This window comes from Chrysochloris asiatica, unplaced genomic scaffold, assembly GCF_000296735.1.
Source record: "Chrysochloris asiatica unplaced genomic scaffold, ChrAsi1.0 scaffold00114, whole genome shotgun sequence".
Classification (NCBI taxonomy): domain Eukaryota; kingdom Metazoa; phylum Chordata; class Mammalia; order Afrosoricida; family Chrysochloridae; genus Chrysochloris; species Chrysochloris asiatica.
The window spans coordinates 793480-819230 of NW_006408632.1; the positions used below are offsets into that span (position 1 = coordinate 793480).

The 25751-nt window shown below is 40.4% G+C and overlaps 1 protein-coding gene across 2 annotated transcripts; it reads right to left on the minus strand.

The window, feature by feature from the left end:
* Window positions 1-19369: 19369 nt before the first annotated feature.
* LOC102814728 (transcription elongation factor A protein 1-like) lies at window positions 19370-20692 on the minus strand. Of its 2 annotated transcripts, XM_006868007.1 has the most exons (2): window positions 20476-20538; window positions 19370-20412 (listed from the first exon to the last, which is right to left on the minus strand). In XM_006868007.1, exons 1-2 carry the CDS (start codon window positions 20536-20538, stop codon window positions 19633-19635), a joined length of 843 nt encoding a protein of 280 aa, XP_006868069.1. In that variant the 3' UTR covers window positions 19370-19632. The 2 variants fall into 2 exon arrangements, with proteins under 2 accessions (XP_006868069.1, XP_006868068.1); XM_006868006.1 differs by having other exon boundaries at window positions 19370-20692.
* Between the last annotated feature and the right edge of the window lie 5059 nt (window positions 20693-25751).

Genomic DNA, 25751 nt, shown 5'->3' on the forward strand with positions numbered 1-25751 from the left:
AACCTTTGCATTCCAATCACCTGTAATTATCAATGCATCTTGATTGAATGTTTGATCTATTTCAGACTGAAGAAGCTGGTAGAATTCTTCAATTTCATCATCACTGGCTTTAATGGATGGTGCCTAAATTTGAATAATAGTTATATCAATGGATCCTTTTTGTATGTTTATGAATGTTATCCTATCACAGACAGCATTATACTTCAAGATAGGTATTGAAATGCTCTCTTTGATGATGGATGCGACACCATTACTTTTCAATTTGTCATTTCCAGCATAATAAATCATGTAACTGTCAGATTCAGAATGACCAATACCAGTCCATATCACTAGGAAACCAATAATTATGCAACTTCCAATTTTCCTAGATTCATAATTCATATATTTCATGTTCTAATTATTAATGGATGTTTGCATTCTTTTCTCTTCATTTTGCGTTGTGCCCCATCAGCAAATAAAGATCCCAAGGCTTCAGCCCATTGTGTCAGCACTGTCAGCTCTGTGTGGAGGAAGCAGCTCTACCCCAGTGTTATTCTGAGTTTCTTCCAACCTGAGGGGCTTCTCTTTGAGCACTGTAGCTGACAATATTCTGGTGCTCTTCATCATGTTTCAATAATCAATATACTGGTGCTATCTGACAGTGTTTCACTGCTATTCATAAGGTTTTCAGTGGCTCAACATTTGGAAGTTGTCTGCCTCTCCTTCTTCTTCTAAGTCTGTCTTAGTCTGGAAGCTCAGCTGAAACATGTCCACCATGGATGACCCAACTGACATCAAAATACCAGTGGTATCGCTTTCAGCATCACAGTAACAGGAAAGCCACCACAGTGCAACAAACAGGCAGGTGAGTGGTGGATGTATATGCATATTTATAATGGAGTCCTGGTGTGGTGTAAGATAAGCACTGGAATGCTAACCGCAAGGTCAGTGGTTCAAAACCACCATTCACTCCTCAGAAACTCTACACAGAATCGCTATGTGCACAATGAATAAGGAAGATCATAGAAGCATTGATGCATTTGAGTTATGGTGCTTGAGAAGACTATTCAAAGTACCACTGACTGCCCGATGAATAAACAAATCTGTGATGGAAGAAGTACAGCAGAATGCTTCTTAGAAGCCAAGATGATGAAACTTCATCTCTCATACTTCAGACAAATTATCAGGAGGAACCAGTCCCTAAAGAAGGACAGCATGCTTGGTAAAGTGAAGGACTAGCAAAAAAGAGGAAGCCCCAGACAGGATGGAGTGGCACAGTGGCAGCAGCAATGGGTTAAGGGTAACAACAACAGTGAGTATGGTGCAGGACCGATAGTGTCTCTTTCTGTTATGCAGAGGGGAATTATGATTGCTGCTACCATGGGCGTTGATTATGGATCCAAGTAAAGTGAGATCCTTGACAACTTCAAACGTTTCTGCATTTATTATGATGCTACTTATGGACCTAGGTGTGAAGACTTTTGTTTTCTGTATGTGAGTTGTAATCCATACTATAGTCTTTGATCTTCATCAGTATGTGAGCTGATGTCAAGTCCTATTTGCTTTCATCAAGCAAGGTTGTTCCATCTGCATTTCCCAGGTTGTTAACTAGTCTCCCTTCCATCTCGAACCTTATTCTTCTTCATATAATCCTGTTTCTCAAAGTATTTGCTCAGTATTAATATTGAATATATAAGGCAATAGGATATTCTATCCCAAGACACGCTTTGCTGATTTTAAACCATGTAGTCTTTGTAATCAGTACCAAATCCATTTGCCATATCCTTTGATTTATTTTTCTCTGTTCACTCCTAAATCTGTGCCCTCCCTTTTAATCTTGCTGTCGATGGCGGGAAATCAGAAAGAAGGTTCCAATTCGGACTGATTATAGCACTTATTCCCCGAAGGCAAAACAACCCTCAAGGGCCTTGGATTTCAAATTCTATGGCACATGTTAGATGTGCTGTCATAAATTATCCCAATTATATTGTACAATACAATGTGCTGTTATTTTAAAGCATGTTTGTCACATCAAACAATGATTTTTCCTCACCTCCTATTTTTCTTCCTCAGGACAGTTTCTCCTGCTATTCATACCAGCCCATCTCTAGAACTCTAGGCCCAACCTATAGGAGGGAGTCAGTCCCTGAATACATTGGAATTATGGTGGTCGAGAAGAGTCGTGATAGTACTGCTGTAAGAACAAACAGATCTGCGTTGGAAGAAGTACAGCCAGAATGCCCCTTAGGAGCCAGGATGAGGAGACTTTGAGTTGCTTACTTTGGGCACATGATCAGAAAAGACCAATCACTAGAGAAGGATATCATATTTGGTCAGTGTAACTAGGGAACCCCTCAGTGACATGAACTCATATACCCAAAACTCAAGCATACCAATGATCATGAAGATGCCATAAGAGAACTTTTCAAGTGAGTCAGAAAAGGCACCTAACATCAACAACAAGATAACTGCTTTGTAGATTAGCAGCAATGTAGCAAGACAAATCTTCCCAGCTCACAGAGCCATTTACTCTTTCTGTGTCTTCATTTTGTTTTCTGTAGCAGGAGTAGCCTGTGGTCTGGTTTCCCTGGTTTGGTGCTCACTTGGCCTCATCTTCAACTACAGATCACTTTGTAGTCCCGCCCATTATTCCTGGCTGGGGAGGCCCTGCAGACCCTCTGGGTCCTGCCTACGTGGCTTGAGTTGTCAGGGTAGGACACAAGGCTGTCTTCCTACAGAGCCCCCACATCAGGCTGTTTTCATGGATCCCACACCCCACCCTCTCTGGACAGATCCGGAAGGAGACTATTCCCCCATCCCTCAGCCAAGATTCCCATCATCTTGTCTGACCCTGTCTCTCTTTGCACTTTTGTGTGCAGGGTCTTCATATATTTTCCCATCTTTTCTATAGTTTTTATGTCTTTCTCTTTTTAAAAAAGTCTGGCTATATTTTGAATGTCACTCCTTTTTGTTACTGTTGTCTAGATGTATTGTTCTTGATGTCTTTTTTGCTTTTTGACTTGATTTCTAGGTCAATTTAATGATTTTTTTACTCTTACAAACTTTGAACTTTTCTGTATTTTCCCTATTTTTCTGTTGTTTTACTCTCCTTTCATATCAAGTGGACTTGAAAATGTTTGTGTAAAACTGCCATTATCTTTTCATTCCATGTTCTCACAGACTTTTTGAAGCCCCCTTGTATTCTAACCATTCCCCTACTGCCTCTGAGTTGTTCTTCAAGTCTTTGTGCCAGGGCGAATTCAACTGCTTCCTCTTTTACTCTTCTCTTAAGTGCTCAATACCCAAATTATTTTCCCTTTACTCTTTCGCCACCCCCACCCCACCCCCATTAATCTTAGTATAGAGTCCTGGTGTGGCGATGTAGGATAAGCACGGACTGCAAGGTCCGTTTTAACAATTGTTCATACTCACCAGTTGCTCCTTGGAAACCCTAAACTGGGTCTCTCTGGGTGAGCACCAACACGAAGGCACTTAACAACAACAACAATCTTAGTATGGAGTCCTGGTATAGCACTGCAGGTTAATGTGCCAGACTGCAAAGTTGTTTTGAACCACAAGGTCAGCAGTTCAAGCTCACCAACCACTCCTCAGAAGCCCTATACAAGGCCACTGTGAGTTGGATCTGACTCAACAGAACTTAACAACAACAATCTTTGTATCCTCTGCTTGGTCTGGGTAAGAGGACCCCTCCCTCTCTACCAGTAGCCTTTCTTCCTGAACTTTGCCCTTCCCCAAAGCGATGCCCTCTTCCTGTGTGGGTACACTGGTGTTGGTCGTTCCTCAGCTAGAGTCTTGTTGAAAGCCCTGCAGAAGAAACTGGGTCCCACAACTAAGGATTCACTGGTGGCGTCCTGAACTTGGAGTGTGCCCTAAGCCCTGAACCCAAGCTAAAATTCCAGGTCAGCAGAAAAAAAGAGTATCTTCTTTGTTGTTGATGTTGTGAAGTGCCGTTGAGTCAGTTCCTGACCCATAGAGACTCTGTATATAGTTTCCAAGGAGCAGACAGTGAGCTTGAACCACCAACCTTGCAGTTCAAAAGGCTTTGCAGTCTGGCGCATTAACCCACAGCACCACACAAGGACTCTTAGACAGCAATAAAAGGTTGTATTGGGGAAAAGGCCATGTGGTATGAGCACCATTCTTTCTATTCTTCCAGCTTGTTTCCCAGGTGAGAAGAAATGCCAAATAGAAAACCAAACCTGTTGCTGTCAAGTTGATTCCAACACCTAGTAACCCTACATGACAGAGTAGAACTGTCCCACAAGATTTCCAAGGCTGCCCTCTTTATGAAAGCAAACCACCACATCTTTCTCCTGTGGAGCAGTTGGGTGTTTCTACCCACTGACTGTTTGGTTAGCAGCTGAGGTTTTAACCACTGTGACACTAAGATTCCTTGATGAGAAGTACAAGTCCTCAAAGTATCCGAGAGACGGCTGTGTCCTGGCCTTGAGCCTACTGGCACCCTGGGGGGGTGGTGGTCCAGGTCAAAATTCAGCTGCCTCAGCCTTCCCTAGACTCTTATCTGTTCCCAGCTCTGCACCAGGCTGCACTTCCATCAGAAGGTGGGTGGGATAGAACGATAGAACTGCAAGTCAGAGTGAGTGGGACCTGCAGAGATGGACAAGACCAGAATTCAGAATGTGTTTTCCTAGAGAAACACAACATAGAAAGTAGGAGTAACAGAATAGCATGAATGGATCCAGGAACTAGCGAGCTCAGGTGAGGATGACCCCACCACTATGACACTGTGGTGAACTCTTTGTCCCAGTGCCCATTGGCCTGGCACAGCACAACTGTCTAGAGCACAGGCCATACCACGAAGCCCTATTCTGTTTACACAAAGGCCACCCCTACCAACCAGTCTGGCCCACAACAGTAGAGATGTTGTCCTACCAACAATGTTTAGTGCAGGGCTGATGCAGCTTTTGTTAAGTGCTGCTGAGTTGGTTCTGACTCATAGCAACCCTGAATAGATAGGGTTTCTGAGGAGCAGCTGGTGGGTTTCAATTGCTGACCTTGTGGTTAGATGTTAGGCATATCCAGTGCTTATCCTATAGCGCCACACCATCAATTCGGGTCTGACTTATCCCATTACATGTAACAGAATAAAACATTGCCTGGTTCTGTGTCATCTCCAGGGTCCTGGAGATGTTTGTGTCCATTGTTGTGGCTATGTGTCCATCCTTCTCACCGAGGGTTTTCCTCATTTTCATTGAACCCTCTACTTTAGCAAACATGGCCTTCTTTTCTAGCAATGGGTCTTTCCTGATGACTTATCCTAAGTCATCCTGGTTTCTAAAAAACATTCTGTTGTATTTCTTCTAAGACGGATTTGTTCATGCTTTGGTATAGGGTGGGTTCTTATAAACACATATTGAAACACACAGACACGTACCCTGCTTTGCCCTATCCTGAACTATGACCTGTCTCAGAATTTATCCCACTGTCTCTTGCTTCAGGGAGTCTTGGTGTGGCCCTGTGGGTTAATGCTGTGGATTATAAGATCGGTTTGAACTTCAAGGTTGGTGGTTCAAGCTCACCAGCCACTTCTCAGAAACCCCATACAGGGTCGTTATGAGTTGGACCAACTCTTGCTTCAGAGGTGTGCACATGTGTTTCTCCTACCTGGAATGTCCTCGTCCTCCTGGTTTCAAGAGTGCCACCTCTTTCTGGAAGCTTCCTCAGTGGACCCTTGCTACCCACATTGGTTAAGTGCTGCTTTCCCACCAGATGATGTATATCCATGCATCAAAGCACTTACCAGCCTGCAGGGTCAGAGTGCTGCTCTGCCAAGTGCAGACGGAGCAAACCTCCATCCCCAGCCCAGTGCCAAGCACCCAGCAGGAGCCACCAACCAAATCAAGGAGCACCTTCCTGCAGATGGGCTAATATGGGGCTGAGAGGAGAAAAGAGAGCAGATTCCGAGGCTGAGATGCTGAGAGGGGAGTCAGTACCACATGAAAAGGTGTTGGCGTTCCTGGCCAGCCTCTTGCTCCTTTCTGGAGTCTGTAGTGGATTCCAAGTTTATTCTCTTCTTTTACCCAAAGCGACCTGGAGTGGTGAAAATGGCTGAACTGCTCCCTCCTAACTGAAAGGTTGGAAGTCCTAGTCCACATCCATCCAGAGGTGCCTCAGAATGAGGACCTGCCTGATTTACTTAAAAAAAAAATAGCCCTGAGAATCTTCTAGAACACATGTCTGTTCAGACACACATAGAACCACCATGAGTCAGAACCAACTCAACAACTGGGAACTGGTCTCCCCTCCTCACTGTCCTCCAAGCTCTGGTCTGGGGTCAGCTAGGCATCATGAACAGATTCCAGATATGGAGTCCATTTCTAGTGAAGACTTCTATTTCTGTCACACACAAGAGCTGCAAGAAAGGGAGTCTGCACATTGTTTGATCTGACCTGATCTGAATCTTTTTCCTACTATGGCTTAACTGAAATTGTCAGAACGTGAACTCAAGAGAGTCTTGGCAGAGGGTTCCTATAATTGAATAGATTACTTCCTAATTTCTCCTCCTTTTACTCTTATGTGTCAAATGAAAAATCTGCTTTTCATTACCTAGCCCTTCAGAATAGAAAACAATAATTGCATGATGTGTTCTCTTTGGTCACTTGGTGTACATGTGAGCTCTACACTCCAGAAACCCATAATTTTCAACAACAGATATGTAAATAAACAAATATTTGATACCGCTTCCTTTTCTTGGCAGCTTCCTCATCTTACAAGTTCCTCCTAACCATTCTGATGGATGGACGGATGGATAGAAGGGGAGGGGGAAATCAGGCAGCCTTAAATAGATTTTGCAGACACCAAAGCCAACATTTGGAGTAAGGTTAGCTAGAAAGATCTTATTTCATAATATGATCTTCACATTTAGCTGAAGACTACGATCTGGAGTCTGACTGCCCTCAGTGACTGCTTCAAGCTGACACAAGACAGAATAATGTACATTTAATGTATGCAAGAAATGAGGCCTTGAGGTCTTTGTTTCCTGTCTCTGCAGCAACTCAGCTGGTGCTTGGCTGGTGGGGCAGCTGGAGGAGGCATTTGTGAGGCTTTGAGTGAAAGGCAATAGTACATGTTGGGGGTTGGGAAAGAATCCAGTAAAGAGAAGACAGACATGGAAACCACAGAACCATTGCACTTTCTTAGGGCTCTGGGCTCCCATTTCCTCCCTGTGTTCAAGCACGCGAAAGCCCTGGGTCATTCTAGACCCCTTCTTCATCTCGTTCCCACCCTCTGGTCACTATGTCCACTGGTCGTCTCCCACTAGTCTCAGTCACTACCCCAGCTCAGGCACATCCTAACCCCTGGGGGCATTGGTAACTGGCCTCCTAATGGGTCACTTGCTCAGCACAGATGTTCCTAACACACCAATCTGATCAGGCCACTAATCTGCAGAGAAGGTGGAAGGTCCTCAGCCCCACAAAGAGCATGCACCACCATGGAGACCCCACCAACCACCACAGCCCTGCTCTCTCACCTGTCCACCAGCGATGCAGTTATTGAATTGTGTTGGCCAAATATGTGTTGTAAATCTGAACCCTTACACCTATAAATTAAGGGGGTCCTGGTGACACAATGGGTTAAGCATCAGGCTGCTAACCAAAAGATTTGTGGTTCAAACCCACCAGCTGCTCCATAGGAGAAAGATGAAGCTGTCTGCTCTCATAAAGATTTTCAGCCTCACAAACTGTACGTGACAGTTCTCCTCTGTCCTATAGGGATGCTGTGAGTTGAAATCAACTCATTGGTAGTGGATTTGGCTTTGGTTTGATACCTGTGGAGGTGATCCTATTTGGGAAAAGAAGAGTTTTCCTTGTTTTATTAATGAGGCCATAAGGCTTTCTGTTCCTGCAAAGATTTTGAGACTTGAAAACCCTATACAGGGTCCATATGAGTCAGAACTGACTGAATGGTACTTAACAACAATTCGGTATAAAGTGTGTCATAAGCCAATCACTTTTGAGCTATCAGAGAAGGTTAGATACAAAAACAAGCATTAACAGGGGAAAGATACAGTCATGTAGAGGTCTCCAAGGTATGCTGAGGACACTAGAAACAAAGATCCCCAGGACTCCCCCAATCCTGCTCCTCCTCAGAGCACACACCCTGGCTTTGCATTTCTAGCCTCCTATCAGCACTGGAGCCAGAGTGCTCCTTGGAGGTCAAGATGACCAAACTTCATTTCTCATACTTCGGACTCCAGTCCCGAGAAGGGTATCATGTTTGGTAAGGTGGAGGGTCAGAGAAAAAGAGGAAGACCCCCAACAAGATGGATTGGCTAAGTGGCAGCATCGATGGACTCAAGCGTGGCAACAGTAGTGAGGTTGGCCCAGGATTGGACAGCGTTTCGTTCTGCTGAGCATACAGTTACTTTGGGTCAGTACTGACTCAATGGCACCTAACAACAACAACATCAGCACTGGACTGAGAACCACAATGTCGGTGGTTCAAACCCACCAGCTGCTCTTCTGAAACCCTATACTGGGTCACTATGAGTCTGAACTAGTTGGTGGTTCAAACCCATCAGCTACTCCTTGGAAATTCTGTATAGGATCGCTATGAGTTGGAATCAACTTGATGGCACACAACAACAACAATGCTATGAGAGAATCCTGGTGTGGCTCTGTAGGATAAGCACTAGATTTCTAACCACAAAGTCAACAATTCAAAACCACCAACTGCTCCCTAGAAATCCTACACAGGAACTGACTCGATGGCAGATAACAATAGAAACAGAGTAGGAGAAAATAAATTCTTATTTTTAAAACGCTTGTGGTATTTGTATTACAGCAGCACTAGGAAGCTAAGGCATTGACTGGTTTGATGTTTGGCCTAAATGTGCCAACTGCTCACTCACTGTGCCCAGGCTGTGCCTGGAAGGCCCTGCCCTTCCCTCTCCCAGAGGCCCATTCTCACGTGGTGGCCTTCCCTGAGCCACCATTCTTCCCCTCTTCAGTGTCATCACCACCCACCCCTTCCAGACTAAGAGCTTGACACCACTCAGCCATCTTTAGAACCTGGGTCACAGGAAGTCCTTGGTTCACACTAGTTTTCAGATAAAGGTCCTACTGAGTAAAAATTAAAAGGTTTGCAGGTCTTTCATTTTTACCTCATTTTCTTATTAACCATAAATCTGAACAAATAATGTGAAATTTCAAGTAAGCATTTTTATATACTTCACTGTTAGAGAACGCCTTATAGTTTTGGGTAATCAATTTTATATATCTAAAACCAGCACATCTTTCAGAACTTCTGAGCACTATCTGTCTGAGCTTCTGTGAACTTAGCAGGGAGAAGGGACTGAGATATTTGTAAGGGGTGAATTAGCCTTGGGGATGGAAAAAAACAACAACACCCATCCCCCAGCCTATTAGGACAATCAGAGGTGCTGGCAGAAAGGGGAACTATGATGACAGGAATCGAGCCAGTCACTAAGAGCTGCCATAAGACATTCAAGGTCACTAATCGGTCCTCTGTCTCCACAGCTAAGCCACAAGCTTGGACCAAACTCAGTACTGCCCTCAGTGAGGTGGGCCAGATTAGGAGGTGGTAAATATTTTTGGCACAGAAGTTAAGCACTTGACTGCTAACCAAAAGGTCAGCAGTCCAAACCCACCAGTGGCTCTGCAGACTCCAAAGCAAGCATTTGGAGTAAGTTCAGCAGAAGAAAGATGTGGTAATCTATCCCTATAAAGATACACCCTTTGAGTGTATTTCAACTCATAGAGACCCTATGTTGGATTTCCAGGGTCAGCTTTAGGGTTTGAACCACAGACCTTGCAGTTAGCAGCCTGACACTCAAACCAACCAGGGCTTCCCCGTGAAACTGCCACCATAACTTCCCCATGAAAATTACAGTTCTGGAAACCATATGGGCCAGTTCTACTCTGTCCTACAGGACAGGGTAGTCAGAATCAACAGGATGGCAACTGGTTGTATCTGACTCCGTCCTGTGCACCACACTATGCACTAACATCACACACTACCTGTGTGCTTAGTCCCAAATCCCTGATAGAGACCTCTGCTCCAGAATTCCCCCAGAGTCTCAGAAGTCTCCCCACCATCACCTGTTGATGGAGGTGGCAGGACTGGTGGCTGCAGCTGCTGGAAACAGTGAGGAAATGGGGTCTGAGGTCTGCATTGTTTCCCTTTTCTTAGTCCTGAAAGCAGGGTACACAGGGCTGTGGACCACTCCTCAGTACAGAAGGAATTCAATGTTTATGATTCGAATTGACCTCAGAGCCTACTGACTAGACTTGGATGGGGAAGAAAGAACCAGAATAACATGTTCATGTCTGTTTACACCAAGGTTAAGTGTTATCAGTCATTTTAATGTAACCATTTTAGTGAGTGGGTAGTGGTATTTCATTGTGGTTTTAATTTCTATTTCCCTGATGACTAAGAATATTGAGCAAATTTTCATTTGCCATTCTTTTATCTTCCTTTGAAAAGCATCTTTTCAAGTCTTTTGTACAGTTTTTCTTAGATTGTTAAGTGCTGTTGGGTTGGTTCCACAAAAGTGACCCTGTTTAGGGTTTCTGAGAAGCAGCTGGCAGACTTGAATGGCCGACATTGCAGCTCACGTTGACCTTGAAGTCCAGTGCATTATCCTGCAGGACCACACCAGGACTCCTTTCTTAGATTATGTTTATAATATGGTTTTATAGTCAGGATAAAAGTCTTTTGTCAGATACATGTATTGTAAATACTTTCTTCCAGGTGTTAGTTTACCTTGTTATTTTGTTGGAGAAGAGCAGTGTTTAATTTTGGGGAGAAAAAAAAATCCAATGCATTTATTTTTAATTTAACGGATAGAACTTTTTTGTCCTTTCTAAGAAATCTTAGTTTATGCTATTCAAAAAGATATTCACCTATTTTCTTCTCAAAGTTTTATGGTTTTCATTTTTATATTTAAGTCTGCAGTCAATCTTAAATTAATTACTGTGTATTGTGTGGGTTTGGGGAGCCCAGTGGCGCCATATGATAAGCACTGGCCTGAGAACCACAAGGTCTGTGGTTCAAGCCCACCAGGCAGCCTGCAGTAGATAAATGAGGCTTTCTGCTCCTGTGAAGAATTAAAGCTTTGGAAACCCTCTACAGCATCGCTATGAGTCAGAACAGACTCAACAACACACAACAAATAATTATGGGGAGGGATGTGGTTACATAAATAAAGGGTGATTGTTTGTTTCCATTCAAATACCTTGTTGTTTTCTGCACCATTTGCTGAAAAACATTGTCTTTTCATCATTAAATTTGTCCATATGCCTTTGTCAAAAATCAAGCAAACATGAAAAATGTGGGTCAATTTCTGAACTATATAGTATCGCATTGATGTATTTATCTATCCGTATGACTTATCACACTGTTCACTCTATTGCCCAACTTTCTTCAGGTTTTTAAAAGTTATTGTAATGGTTAAGTCTTGTAATGGTTAGGGTTCTGTGTCAACTTGACTAGGTCAGGATTTTCTGAAGTTTGGCAGTCGAGATGTGCTTACTCCCTTGGTGATGAAATCTAATACAGGCATAGTTAACTCTGATGAGTGACTGTGAGCAGCCAATCAATTAATGGGATGTTTCCTTGAAGGAGTGGCTTGCTCCCAATATAATTGTTGTCATTGTTAGGTGCCAGCCAATCAATTAATGGGATGCTTCCTTGAAGGAGTGGCTTGCTCCCAATATAATTGTTGTTGTTGTTAGGTGCCATCGAGTCAGTACCGACTCATAGCGACCTTAAGCACAGCAGAACGAAACACTGCCCGATCATGGACCAACCTCACTACTGTTGCCACACTTGAGTCCATTGATGCTGCCACTTGGCCAGTCCATCTCACTGGGGGTCTTCCTCTTTTTCTCTGACCCTCCACCTTACCAAACATGATATCCTTCTCCAGTGACTGGACAATATGTCCAAAGTATGAGAGACGAAGTTTGGCCATCTTGGCCTCCAAGGAGCACTCTTCCAAAACAGATCTATTGGTTCTTTTGGCAGCCCATGGCACTTTCAATATTCTCCTCCAACACCATAACTCAAAAGCATCAATTCTTCTACGGTCTTCCTTATTTACTGTCTAGCTTTTGCATGCATATGAGATTATTGAAAATACAATGGCTTGGATCACTATGAAAAGGCTCTCTCTCTCTTCTGCTCCACAGCTCCTGAGACTCTGCAATTGTAGGCCAGTTCCTTTATAACAAAGTTTTCTGTATATATGTTACAGTCCTGGTGTGACGCAGTGGGTTAATGCACCAGACTGTAAAGCCATTTGAACTGCAAAGTTGGTGGTTTCAAGCTACTCCTTGGAAACCCTATGCAGGGTTGCTATGGGTTAGAATTGAATCAGCTACACTTAAAAACAACAACAATACATATGTTGTTGCTGTTAAATACTGTCAAGTTGTTTCTGACTTATAGCTACCCTGTGCATGCTTTCCAAGGAGCAACTGGTGAGTTTGAACCAATGACCTTGCAGTTTAAACTGACCATGTTGTGTCTAGTGCTTATCCTACAGCACCTCACCAGGACTCCTCTCTCTCTATATATATACTTATGTAAGAGTCCTTACGTGATGCTGTGGGTTTTGAGAGTCCTGATGTGGTGCTGTGGGTTAATGTACTGGACTGAAAAGTCCATTTGAACCACAAGGTTGGCAGTTCAAGCTCACCAGTTGCTCCTATACAGTGTCTCTGTGAGACAGAATGGACTCAACAGCACTTAACAACAATATAAGTTTAGCATGTTTTGATTCTCTAGAAAACCCAGCCTAAGAGGCATGTAGTACCGAGAGAGTGGGGTTCTAGAGGAAAATAATCATAAGGATGAGTTTTCTATATTGGTTCTTAATTCTGACTAATTTTAAAGGCACTGATATTGGGTGGAGACATGTCTGGCCTCCACAGCATAGGAATCAGCCTTGGACTGATTTTTAGTTGGTTCTCTTTCCCTCTTGTGGAGTCAGAGAAAGTTAGACATGGTCCTCACTTGATTTAAGCAGTTGGCACTGTGAGCAGGATTCATTGCAATGACTCCAGACCTATGAAATTATGAAGTTTTCTGGAAAAAATGAAGGGACATGGGATAAAACATTTCAGCAGAGGGGAGGGTTTCTGGAGGTAACTGGAGTCGATGACATGCTGGTTAAAAAAGATAGCTGATGCTGGGTCTGGATCTACTGGATCCATCCTGCCAGAGGCTCAAGGTTGTATGCATATGAATGGAGTTAGTCCAAGATAGAGAAAAATATTGAACTTGTGTGTTTTATAGCATTTCTGTGTTTGACTGCCCTTTGGATATTGGTTTCTCCTGACTATTATTGTAAAATTGTTATTCATGTGTGATGGGAATATTGGGAATTATGATGACAGAATATTTGTAAACCCACCTTCAGCCTCTACTTGACTGGATTTGCTAAAAGGGAGTTAGAATTTGCCTGGAAAAAATAAGCTTCTTGCTTTAAGCCTTTGGAGAGTATGGGCCTTAGGTGGAATCCTGAGCCCCACCCCACCCCCACCCCCAACCTTCAGACTTGGGACATCTGCATTTGAAAAGACATACAAACCAACCTAGAACTGCTAGAACAACAGGAGATTTAGGTAGGAAAAAAGCAGAAAGTATGATATTTTAAGTTTTGGAGGCATCAAGGTAAGGCAAGTTGGCCCATCAGAGAAAACCTCCTTCTAGAACTGAAAATTCAAGGGAACCATTAAGCAATATGCTTGCTGGTGATCACCTGGGGGTCTACATGTGAGCAGAATTGGGGAAATTGTAGCAATGACGACATAGGCTGAGTTTGGACATGTTCTCTTGACCTTGAGAAGAGGAAAGTAGGCTGGTTGGAAGTTTAGGGACTTATGTAAATTCCAGAGCCCATAGACACTGACCTAGCCCATGGGGATTAGGGATAGGAGTGAAGGGGTCAGCTGGTATGAAGTGCAGGGAGGTGTGTGTGACCCATTTGACCTAGCTTGGATGGCTGAGCTGACTAGAATCTAACCAGATGAAGATAAAGATATTTGATACTGTTAGTGTCAGTTACCACAGTTTGATAGACTGGACTTTTGTTTATGGATGCAGTTGCTCAAAATTCCAATCAGAATGGATGATTCTTCATATCAAGGAACATGCTTGTCTCCTCAGTGTACTGGGTTGATAGGGACAGGAAATTTAGACATTGTTGTGGTTGTTAAGTGCCATCAAGTCTGTTCTAACCCACAGCAGAAACTCTATGCAGTTTCCAAGGAGCAGCTGGTAAGATTGAATGGCTGACTTTGCAGTTCAAACCAACTTTGTAATCTAGCACATTAACCCCACAGCACCACACCAAGCTTTCATGGGTGTGCTTATAGTTTTAGAATGAGGGGACAAGGGAGAGTTCTGACTGAATAGTTTCCCTCTTTTATACATGGGTCTGGTTAATAGTTATCTTTCATTTCAGGAACAGACAATCCCAGGAGCATCATTAAGGAAGAGCATGACTGGAGCATGGGACCATGCTTGGAGAAGCAGCAACAGCAGAGGCGGTGGAAGAGGCAGTAGAATGGAGAAGACAGAACAGCTGTGGACTCTAGACCCATGGACTGAGTAAGGCTGTGTGCCAACAGGCAGGAGGCTGACTTGCAGCATGTGCCCCGTGAACATTTAAATGAATAAATATTTATTGTTTTGTTCTGTATACATGCATCAAGTATTTTTACTTTGTTCATTTTTAACATATACGATGTAAATGGGGCCAGTGCATTTTGAGTTGTATGTGTTTTAGTTATATCATGTTAGACACAAGTATGACTTTACGATTTTCTTTATTTAGAGATTATGCATATAATTTATAGATGTCAAGGGTGGACTTCAATGGTTAGGGTTCTATGACAACTTGACTAGATCAAGATTGCCAGAAGTTTGGAAGTTGAGATGTGCTTACTTCCTTGGTGATGAACCTAATACAGGCATAGTTAATTCTGATGAGTGGCTATGAACAGCCAATCAATTAAAGGGATGTGGCCTTGGGGGTGTGGCCTGCTCCCAATACAGTGACATGCCGGGAAAGTCTCTGTCCCTCTCTCTTCTGTTGGGGACCTAGGACTCTGCAATTGTAAGCCACTTCCTTGATAATAAACTTCTCTATATATTTTTTGTGTAGTAGTTATGGTTGGGCTGTTAATCCAAAGGTTAGCAGTTTGACTACCAAAGATTCCATGGGAGAAAGATGAGGCTTTCTGCTTCCATAAAGATTTACAACCTTGGAAACCCTATACAGGGTCACTATGAGTGTTAACTGACTCCACAGCACATACCCACCACCACCACCTACATAGAGTCCTGGTGTGGCACTGTGGATTAATGCACTGGACTGCAAAGTCGATTTGAACTAAAAGGTCAGCGGTTCCAGTCACCAGTACAGTTACTTTGACTATTTTAGGCCATTTGCTCTTCCATATGAATTGCCAAATTAGGTTTTCAATTTCTATAAAAATTATTGATGGTAATTTTATTGAGATGATGCTTAACATATAAATCAGTTTGGGACCATGAACAGCATAGAAATATTGGGTTTTTCTATCCATAGGCATGATATGATTTATTGATGTTTGCTCTAAGTACCCTATGCAATGTATTGTAATCTTCACTCTACAGATGTTGCAAATATCTTGGTTAAATTAATTTCTAAGTATTCCTGGTGTTTTAAAATTATATAAATTGAAGTTTATTTTAACGTTTATTTTCCAGTTACTTATTGATAGTATATGAAAATGAGTCGGAACCAACTCCTTGGTACTTAACAACAACATACAATTTTGTTTATATTGTGAATTTCATTGACTGATATTTGAACGTTAGACCAACCATGCTTATGATGTATTACCCTTTTTAAGTGATGCTGAATTAAATCACTAATATTTTCTTAATGTAGTTTTGTGTCCGTAAGAAATATTAGTCCTTAATTTTTGTTCTTGGTTATTTACTTAGAAATTTTTTTGGCATCAGTCATATACTGGCTTTTGAAAGAGTTTGTACTTTTTATAGGATTCACTAGTATGACCATATCCACTTGGAGAATTCTTGGAAATTCTTCTATTGCAAATTCAATTAAGTTAGTATATCTTCCAAATTTTTTGCAATTTTTTTCATGAATGTGTACAATTCTCTAAGTTATTTAATTTAATGAATAAAGTTGTTCCTTGTTGTTGTTAAGTACCCTCAAGTCAGTTCCAATTCACAGCAACCCCATATAGGGTTTCTGAGGAGCAGCTGGTGGGTTTGAACTGCTGACCTTGTGGTTAGCAGTCCAGTACTTATCCTACAGTTCCACTCTACTCCCTATTGTACTTTTAATGCCCATACAATTAGTATGTTATGATGTTCTTTCATTCATTCCTGATATTGGTAAGTTGTACTTTCTCTATCTTCTTCCTAGAAGATAATTATTTCAAAGGATACCCTTGAATTTGTTAATATTCTATGTTATTTATTTTCTGTCATTGATTTTGTTTTATCTTTACAGTTGCCTTTCTTCTATTCATTTTGCGCTTATATTTTAGCTTTTTAAGGTAGAACCTTACATCATTCATATAATATCTTTTTATTTTCTAAAAGAAGCATTTCAAGCTATAAATTTTCTTCTAAGGCCACACTTCATATATTTTGATATGTTCTTTTATCATTATCATTTAGTTTAGAATACTTTATAATCCCCCTTGTGATTACTTTGTGGATTCATAGATTATGTACAAATGCATTGCCTAAATATGATGACATCAAGAATATCCTATATGAATAAAACAAAAGGTCATTAACAAGATGGGAGAGAAAAAAAAAGTATGAAATGAATGTCAGAAAAGACTCTGAAACTTGTTCTTGAACACAGAGAAGCTAAAACTACTAGAAGAAATGATGAAGTTTAATCTGTATGCTGAGCAAATAATCCAAGAAGCTGGATTATATGACGAACATTACATCAGGATTGGAGGAAAATTCACTAATAACCTGCAGATGTCACAACCTTGCTTGCTGGCAGCAAAGAGAACTTAAAATATTTACTGGTAAAAATTTTTTCAAACTACAACTTTCAATATGGATTGCACCTCAATGCAAAGATCTCTTTTAAAATATTAAAGAGCAAAGATGTCACTTTGAGGACTAAGGCATGCCTGACCCAAGCCATGAAATTTTCAATCATCTAACATGCTTATAAAACAATGAATTCATGGGCAATAAATAAGGAAGACCGGAAGAGAATGCATGCATTTGAATTATGGCACCGACTTGACAATACCTAACAACAGCAACATTATCTAATATTCAAATATTTGGGAGAATTTCCAGGTATCCTTTTTATCTATTTTTAATTTAATTCCATTGTTGGAAAAGATTATACTCTGTATTATTTGAACACTTAAAATTTATTGTGACTTGTATTATGACCAACCCAGACATTTTGATATATTTTTGTATGAATGTGTCAAGTAAATTGAGTTAGATTGTAGTGTTGTTCACATCCTCTGTATTCAATCTGTCTACTTGTTTAATCAATTATCATACTGTCAATTTATCCCTTTACTTAGGTCAAATATGCATCATAAATTTTTAATCTGCATTATAGTACATACTCATTTAGAATTACTATGTATTCTTGAATGAAGTAACACATCAATCATCATGAAAGGTCTTACAGTTTGCCTGATAGAAATACAGGTTTTCTTACACTTAGCAGTTCTATGCTAAGTAATCCCATGCTAACAAATTCCATGCTTAGTAATACCATTATTTCTCCCTTTTTTTGTCTTTAAAACATTTAAATAGGTCTTACTTATGTTTAATCCTTTATGACAATGTCTGCCTTTCAGATTTTTTTAGTACATTTTCATTTAATATAATTATTAACATTGGTTTCCAAGGAGTGGCTATGGTCTTTGATCTTCATCAGTAAGTATTTTGTCCTCTTCACTTTCAGCAAGGTTGTATCATCTACATATTACAGGTTGTTAATGAGTCTCCCTCCAATTCTGAAGCCACATTCTTCATCATATAGTCCAACTTCTCAAATTATTTGCTCAGCATACAGATTAAGTACGGTGAAAGAATATAATTCTGGTGTACACCTTTCCTGAATTTAAACCATTCAGCATTCCTTTGTTCTGTTCAAATAACTGTCTCTTGGTCCATGTACAGGTTCCTCACAACCATACTTAAGTGTTCTGGAATACTCATTTGCCTTAATGGTCTCATGGCTTTCCATGATCCATGAAGTCAAAAGTCTTTGTGCAGTCAGTAAAGCACAGGTAAACATCTTTCTGGTATTCTCTGCTTTCAGTTAAGATCCCTCTGGCATTAGCAATGATATCCTTTGATCCACCTAGTTGTTTGAATCCAGTCTGAACCTTTGGAAATTCTCTGTCAATGTACTCTAGACCAAACTCTAGATAGACAGCATTTTTGTATTGCTTTATATTCCTATTAGCAACACTTTAAAGAAGTCTTTCCAATGTCTTCCAGTCTCTATGGTTTCTGATGAGAAATCAGTCACCATTCTTACCCTTGTTTTCCTGTATTTAATGTTTTTCTTTCTCAGACTAGTTTTAAATTTATCCTTTATCTTTCATTTCCAGCAGGTTACTATAATATACTTTTGGGTTTTGGTTTGTTTGTTTTTAAACATCCCCTGGTTGAAGTATGCTGAGTTTTATGGATTTGCATATTACCATTTTTTGATCATAAAAAAAAAAAGGTGGCTAGTATTGTTTCAAATAGTTTCTGTTCCATTCTTCCTTTCATCTCATGAGACTTCAATTACAGGTATGTTAGAGTGCATAATACTGCCACATATGGCATGAAGCTCCGTTCATTTTATTGATTTTTCCCCTCTCTATGCTTTCGTTTGAATATTTTTATGGATCTGTGTTGAGATTCACTCACCTTTTCCTCCTTTGTATTCAAGTTGTTGTTAATCCTACATCCAATTTGTACTTCCCCCTATGACTTCACTTTGGTTCTTTTTTTTTTTTTTAAGAGTTTCCAAAAATCTGAAATTCCCTATGTCTTCATCCATTATATCCATATTTTCTTCCTGATTATTTCATACATAGGATCAGCACTGGACTGTGAACTACAAGGTTGGCAGTTCAACTCCACCAGCAGCTCCTTGGAGACCCTATACAGGGTCACTATAAGTCAGAATCAACTTGACAGCACTTAACAACAACAATATGTATACTTTAGAGTTCTTATCTGCTAATTTCAACATCTGGATCATTTTTGGGTCTCCTTCTAGTGACTACATTTTCCTTTGATTATAGATCATATTTTCTCATTTCTTTACATGCCTGGTAATTTTTTTTTTTTTTTAGTTGATAAAAGTTTAATGTCAATTTACTTATAAGTAAATGGGGGGAAATCCCACTTGTTTTTGGAACGAGAACAATTATTACATGGTTTCCTTATTGATCTGAAACTACGGAAGGCATTAAAGGAAGGGATGTTATGTCAAAAACCAAGACTAACCCAAGGTATGTATGCTTTAAAAATCTGATATGCAGGAAAACTAGTTGCTTGGCCTAGTTCTAAAGCTAATTACAAAATCCATTTTCTTAATGGTCCAAACATCTTGCCAGTTCTTCCAACTCAGCAAAACTTCCATCGATTTCCACATTCATTACAGACAACAAATGTTGTCATCGGTTCATCAGCACTACAGGTTTGTACCTGTGTGTAAGTACAGTTCTTCTTTTTGCATTTGCCACATGTGAATAAATCAGTCTGGGTTCCACCTGTCTTAGCCATTTGATGCTCTCTGATGGCTTCTTTGGTCAGGTTTTTCCGCATCTCTTTGAGCTCATCACTAGTCATTTCCTCAGCTGTCATCCTAGCAAATAAGTCAGGAGGAATGTTCCCACACAGTACGTTTTTTCTTAAATTTGGATTCTTTGCATCCTTAAGATTTGATATCCTACTTCGTACTCTATTTTTGTATTTCATGTCTGTATTCCTTATTTCTTGATATATACCTTCCTTAATCTGAGATCCTAACTCTTCCTCATCAGCTCCAATAGCAACGTAGTCGTCTCCTGTTCGAAGAGCAGCAGCAAGTATCTCCCTATACTTTAGCCGTAGAGAATCTGAAGTGCTTGGAGCCCGAGGAAAAGATGAAACATAAGTGTCTCGAACATTTGTCTCATCCTTTCTGCTGCTTACATTGCCACTGGAGCTACTTTCTTCTCTTGCTTCAGGGCTGTTCTGCGATGTGATTGCAGGTTCTTTTTCCTTCTCTTCAGAGTCTTTATCAGTTGATGGCCCATCTAATAACTTTTTCCAGGATTTGATGAGAGACTTTGCTAAAGATGTAACTTCCTCATCTGTACTCTGCTTGCGAATAGCATTAACTGACATTCCAATTCTTGTGGACTGTAATAACTCGAGGGTCATGGGAATATTCTTAAGTTCCTTCAGCAAATCCAATGCTCCAGCCGCGTTCTTCTTCTGCACCATCTTGTCCATCTTCTTGGCAATGCGGACTACCTTGTCCTCCATGACTCCAGCAAATCTTCCCCGTGCCTACTCTAAGTGGGATGTGAAACAGGTGACACTGCGGCAGAGGGAACGTCAAGAGGTGAGCCCAGGCACCGGCAAGAGCCCACACAGCAGGCCCGGGCCTAGGCCCTTCCTGACGATACGAGCCCACGGCTGTGGCTGTCTAATTTTTTATTATATGGTGTTGTTATTGCTATTGTTAAGTGCCATCCAGTCACTTCCAAGTCATTATTATATAGTTGTTGCTGTTGTTGTTGTTGTTGTTCAGTGCCGTTGAGTTGTTTCCGACTCATAATAACCCTGTATAGAGTTTCTAAATAGCAGTTGGTGAGTTTGAGCCATCGACCTTGCAGTTTAAACTGACCTTATGATCTTGGTGCCACACCAAGGCTCCTATGATAGAGTAGACACTGTTGTTGTTGTGGTTGCTAAGTGCCATGGAGTCAGCTTAGACTCACAGCAACCCTGTATTGGATTTCCAGGGAGCAGCTGCTGGGTTTGAACTGCCAGCCTTGTGATTTACAGTCCAGTGCCGATCCTGTAAATTATAGTAATTCTGAATACTGTTATCTTTCTCTGAAGAGTATTGAGTCATTAGCTAAGTTGTTGGTATATAACCTTGAATTGGAGTCTTGGTGTGGTCCTATAGGATAAGCACTGGCCTGCTAACCTAAGATTGGTGGTTTAAACACACCAGTTATTCCTTGGAAATCCTATACAGGGTCAGTATGAGTCGGAACCAATGGCACTTACATTAACAATGACAACAACAACCTTGAATTTATGGAGGCATGGTTTCATGCTTGTTAAGAAGGATCTAGCTTAGTTTTCATTTAGTCTATTTTGGTCTTACCTTTACCACTAAGGCATGGTCCTTCCTGAATCTTAAAAGCCAATTGAATTTACCATATCCCTCTAAGTTGGAAAGATTCAAACTACAAATTCTGTCCTTTATGTCTCAGCAATGGTTAAATTCTCTTCAGCATTTTAAATCTTCCAGATTAAAGAGGTCTTGGGATCTTTGAATCCTTTCTACTCATGTATATAAGAGGGCTTCAATAAGATTGTGGAAAAATTCCACGATTTTTCAATCATATTTTTCCATGAAATTTTGAAGCCCCCTTTGTATTTCAGGTATCAGTTAAGGATTTGAGTGGTACTCATACACCTATGCTGAAGTTCCTCTCTCTGTGACTTCCTCCTTTTAGGAATTTCCCACTCAATTTTCAGTCATTATGGAAGTTCCAAACTCAATTCACTGATTCTGACTCTTCTGAACATTATTAAGACAGAGGTTTTCATGGAGCGGGGGGTGAATTCTTCTTTAACCTAACTGGAGGGGAAAACTTTCTAATTAAGACTCAAAGACCAGAAGCAATAAAAATATTGCTAAAAGTATTTTGGGGAGCATGGCAAAAAACAGCATAAACAAAGTAAAATACTAAGAGGAAACTTTACAATGTGAGGAAGAGCTAAGCTCATTAATAAGGAAAGTATTCTTGAGCATTGATACATAAGCCACCAATAATTCTATGGAGAAATTTCAAAATGACATGAATAAACAATAAATGAAAAAGATAAGAGAATGGCCCTAACACACATAAAAAGCTGTTCAAACTTAGTCCTAAAGAGAAAAATGAAATTTAGACCAGCTCACCAACATCATTTCTCTCTAATAAAACTGGCAAAAGTCAGAGTATGCCAGCTCATTCTGTTGACAAGACTGTGGAGAAAATATACATTGCTTCAGATAATGCAAATCATTCCTAACACTCTGGAGGGGGATTTGGCAAAATCTAAGAAAACTATATATGCACTTAACTTTGGACCTAACAATTACTGTTCTATGAACTTACACTGAAGATATACCTCCAACAAGACTAAAATTCATATGTAAAATGGTATTAATTATAGTATTATTTATAATTACATAATATGAGGAGGGGGAATTAAATTAAATTACAAGGAAAGATGACGTAAATTATGGCACATCCATACAGTGAGTTCTTTTGCAGCTGTAAAAACAACAACAACAAAAAAAAACTGGTCAGGTAGATCCCTATTCACTGATAAAGAGTGATTTCTAGGACACAGTACATAAGTAAGAAAAATAACGAGTTAAAACCCCCAGAGTGCACAAGAGTGTTTAAAGTGTGATGTCCTTATTAACTATGCAAAGGATTTCAATTGTGTGGCACATGACAAACACTGCAGAGAATGAGTATTCTGGAACACTTAAATGTGCTCATGAAAAACCTGTACATAGACCAAGAAGCAGTTGTTCAAAGACAGCAAGGGAACACTGAATGGTTTAGGAAAGCTATGTTCCAGGGCTGTATTCTTTCACCATACTTGTTCACTCTGTATGCTGAGCAAATAATTTGAGAAGCTGGATTATATGAAGAAAAATGTGGTATCAGGATTGGAAGAAAACTCATTAACAACAATGTGTTGTGCAGATGATACAGCCTTGCTTAAGAATGAAGAGGACTTAAAATGCTTACTGATGAAGATCAAAGACCATAGCCTTTGGTATGGGTTGCACCTCAACATAAAGAAAACCAAAATCCTCACCACTGGACCAATAAATAACATCAAGAGCAACGGAGAAAAGATTGAAGTTGTCAAAGACTTCATTTCACTTGAATCCACCATCAACAGTCATGGAAGCAAAAGTCAAGATAGCAAATGATGCATTTCATTAGGCAAATCTGCTGCACAAGACATCTTTCAACGGTTCAAGAGCAAAGATGTCAGTTTGAGGACTAAGATGCACTTGACCCAAGTCATGGTGTCTTTGGTACCCTCATCTGCATGTGAAAGTTGGATCATGAATAAAGAAGACCACAGAAGAATTGATTCATTGCATATGGCATTTTATAGCTATTATAGACACCATGAATCTCCAAAAGAACAAGCCAATCTGTAGGAAATAAATAAATACATGAAGGATAAGCACAAAACTAAATAGAATGGTTACTTATAAGAGGTAGATCAGGAAATAAAGATGGAATAGGAATCCGATGGTAGGGAAGTAGAAGGAGTAAAAGCTCTGTAAGTATACCTTTGCATAGCTTTGAGTCTTAGAAACCTAGCAATGTTTTACATAGCCATAAAAACGAATAGCTAAAATGAAACCAGGATGTAGGAGGGGACTCAAAGTGCAGTGTATGTAGTAGCAAATGAACTAATTGCATTATAAATGAATAGCTTAACCATACTGAAGAGTATGAAGAAAAAAAAAAAGAAGAATCAAAGTAACTTTGTAAATAACGTATTGACTGGATTCTGTAAATCTAAGGGGTCCTGGTGTGGCACTGTAGAATAAGCACTGGACTGATAATCACAAAGTTAACAGTTTAAACCCACCAGCAACTCTTTGGAAACCCTATACAGGGTCACTATGAGTCAGAACCAACTCTACAGAACTTAACAATAACAATAAAGCAAAAGTTGCAAAGAAAAATACTTTTATTAATAATTGTGTCACTCACATACTTTTGAAGCTACAAGTATGCTGTTGTTAGTTCAAGTTAGCTCCAATTCCTGACGGCTTAATGTGTAACAGAATGAAACATTGCCTAGACCTGCGACATCTTCAGGATTATAACACTCCATGAGAAAATATTCTGCTGTCATCCAGAAGGTTTTCACTGACTTGATTTCAGAAATAGATTGCCAGGCCTTTCTTCCTAGTCTTTCTCAGTCTGGAAGTTCTGCTGAAAGGTGTTCAGTCTGGGTGACTCTGCTGGTATGTGAAATATGGGTAGCATAGCAAGCATCACAGCAATACTCAAGCCACTACGGTATGACAAACAGCCAGATGGGTAATAAATATGTTGTTGTTAGGTGCCACCTAGGTGGTTCCAACTCATAGTGCCCCTATGTACAATAGAATGAAACACTGCCCTGTTTTGCTAAGCTTGAGCCATTGCTGCTACCACTGTGCATCACATTGGGGTCTCTTCTTTTTTGCTGACCCTCCACTCTACCAAGCATGATGTCCTTTGCCAAGGACTGGTACCTCCTGATAATATGTACCAAGTATGAGAAATGAAGTCTGGCCATCTTGGTTTCTAAGGAGCATTCTGGTTGTACTTTCTCCAATACAGATTTGTTTGTTCTTTGGCAGTCCATGGTACCTTCAATATTCTTCTCCAACACCATAACTCAAATGGCCCAATTCTTTTACGGTCTTCAATATTCATGGTCCAACTTTAACATGCATATTAGGCTATTGAAAATACTTAGGCTTGTACCAGGTGCATTTTAGTCCTGAACCTGACAACTTTGCTCTTAAACATTATAAATAAGTCTTATGCAACAGATTTGCCTAATGCAGTACATCATTTGATTTCTTAAATGCTGATTCCATGAGTGTTGGTGGTGGAACAAAGTAAAATGAAAGCTTTGACAACTTCTTTACCCCGTTTATCATGACGTTATTTACTACTCCAGTGGTGAGGATTTTTGGTTTTTTTACATTAAGGTGTAATCCATACCAAAGGCTGTGGTCTTTGATTTTCATCAGTAAATATTTTAAGTCCTCTTCATTTTTGGCAAGCAGGGCTGTATCATCTGCATATCACAATCCCGACTCTATGTCTATCTTATTCATATAATCCAGCTTCTGGGATTATTTGCTCAGCATACAGATTGAATAAGTATGATGAAAGAATACAACCTTGGTGCACACCTTTCCTGATTTTAAAACATTGTTTCCTCCTGTTCTTTTAAAAAAATAACTGCCTTTTGGTCTATATACAGGTTCCTCATGAGCACGCTCTGGTAGTGTAATGGTTATGAATCAGCCTGCGAACCACAAGGTCAGCAGTTCGAAACTACCAGCTGTTCCATGGGAGAAAGATGAGGCTTTCTGCTCCTGTAAAGATTTATAACCTTGGTAACCCTGTTCAGGGTCGCTATGAGTCAGAACCAACTCCATGGCATATAACCACCACCATCATGAGCACAAGTAAGTGTTCTGGAATACTCATTCTCTGCAATGTTGTCCAAAGTTTGTCATGATCCACACAGTAGAAAGACTTTGCATAGTCAGTAAGGCACAGGTTAACATCTTTCTGGTATTCTCTGCTTTCAGCCAAGACACATCTGACATCAGGAATAATTAAACCTCTGGCAGTTTCCTGTCAATATATGGTTGCAGGCATTTTTCAATTATGTTGAGTAAAATTTTATTTGCATGCAACATT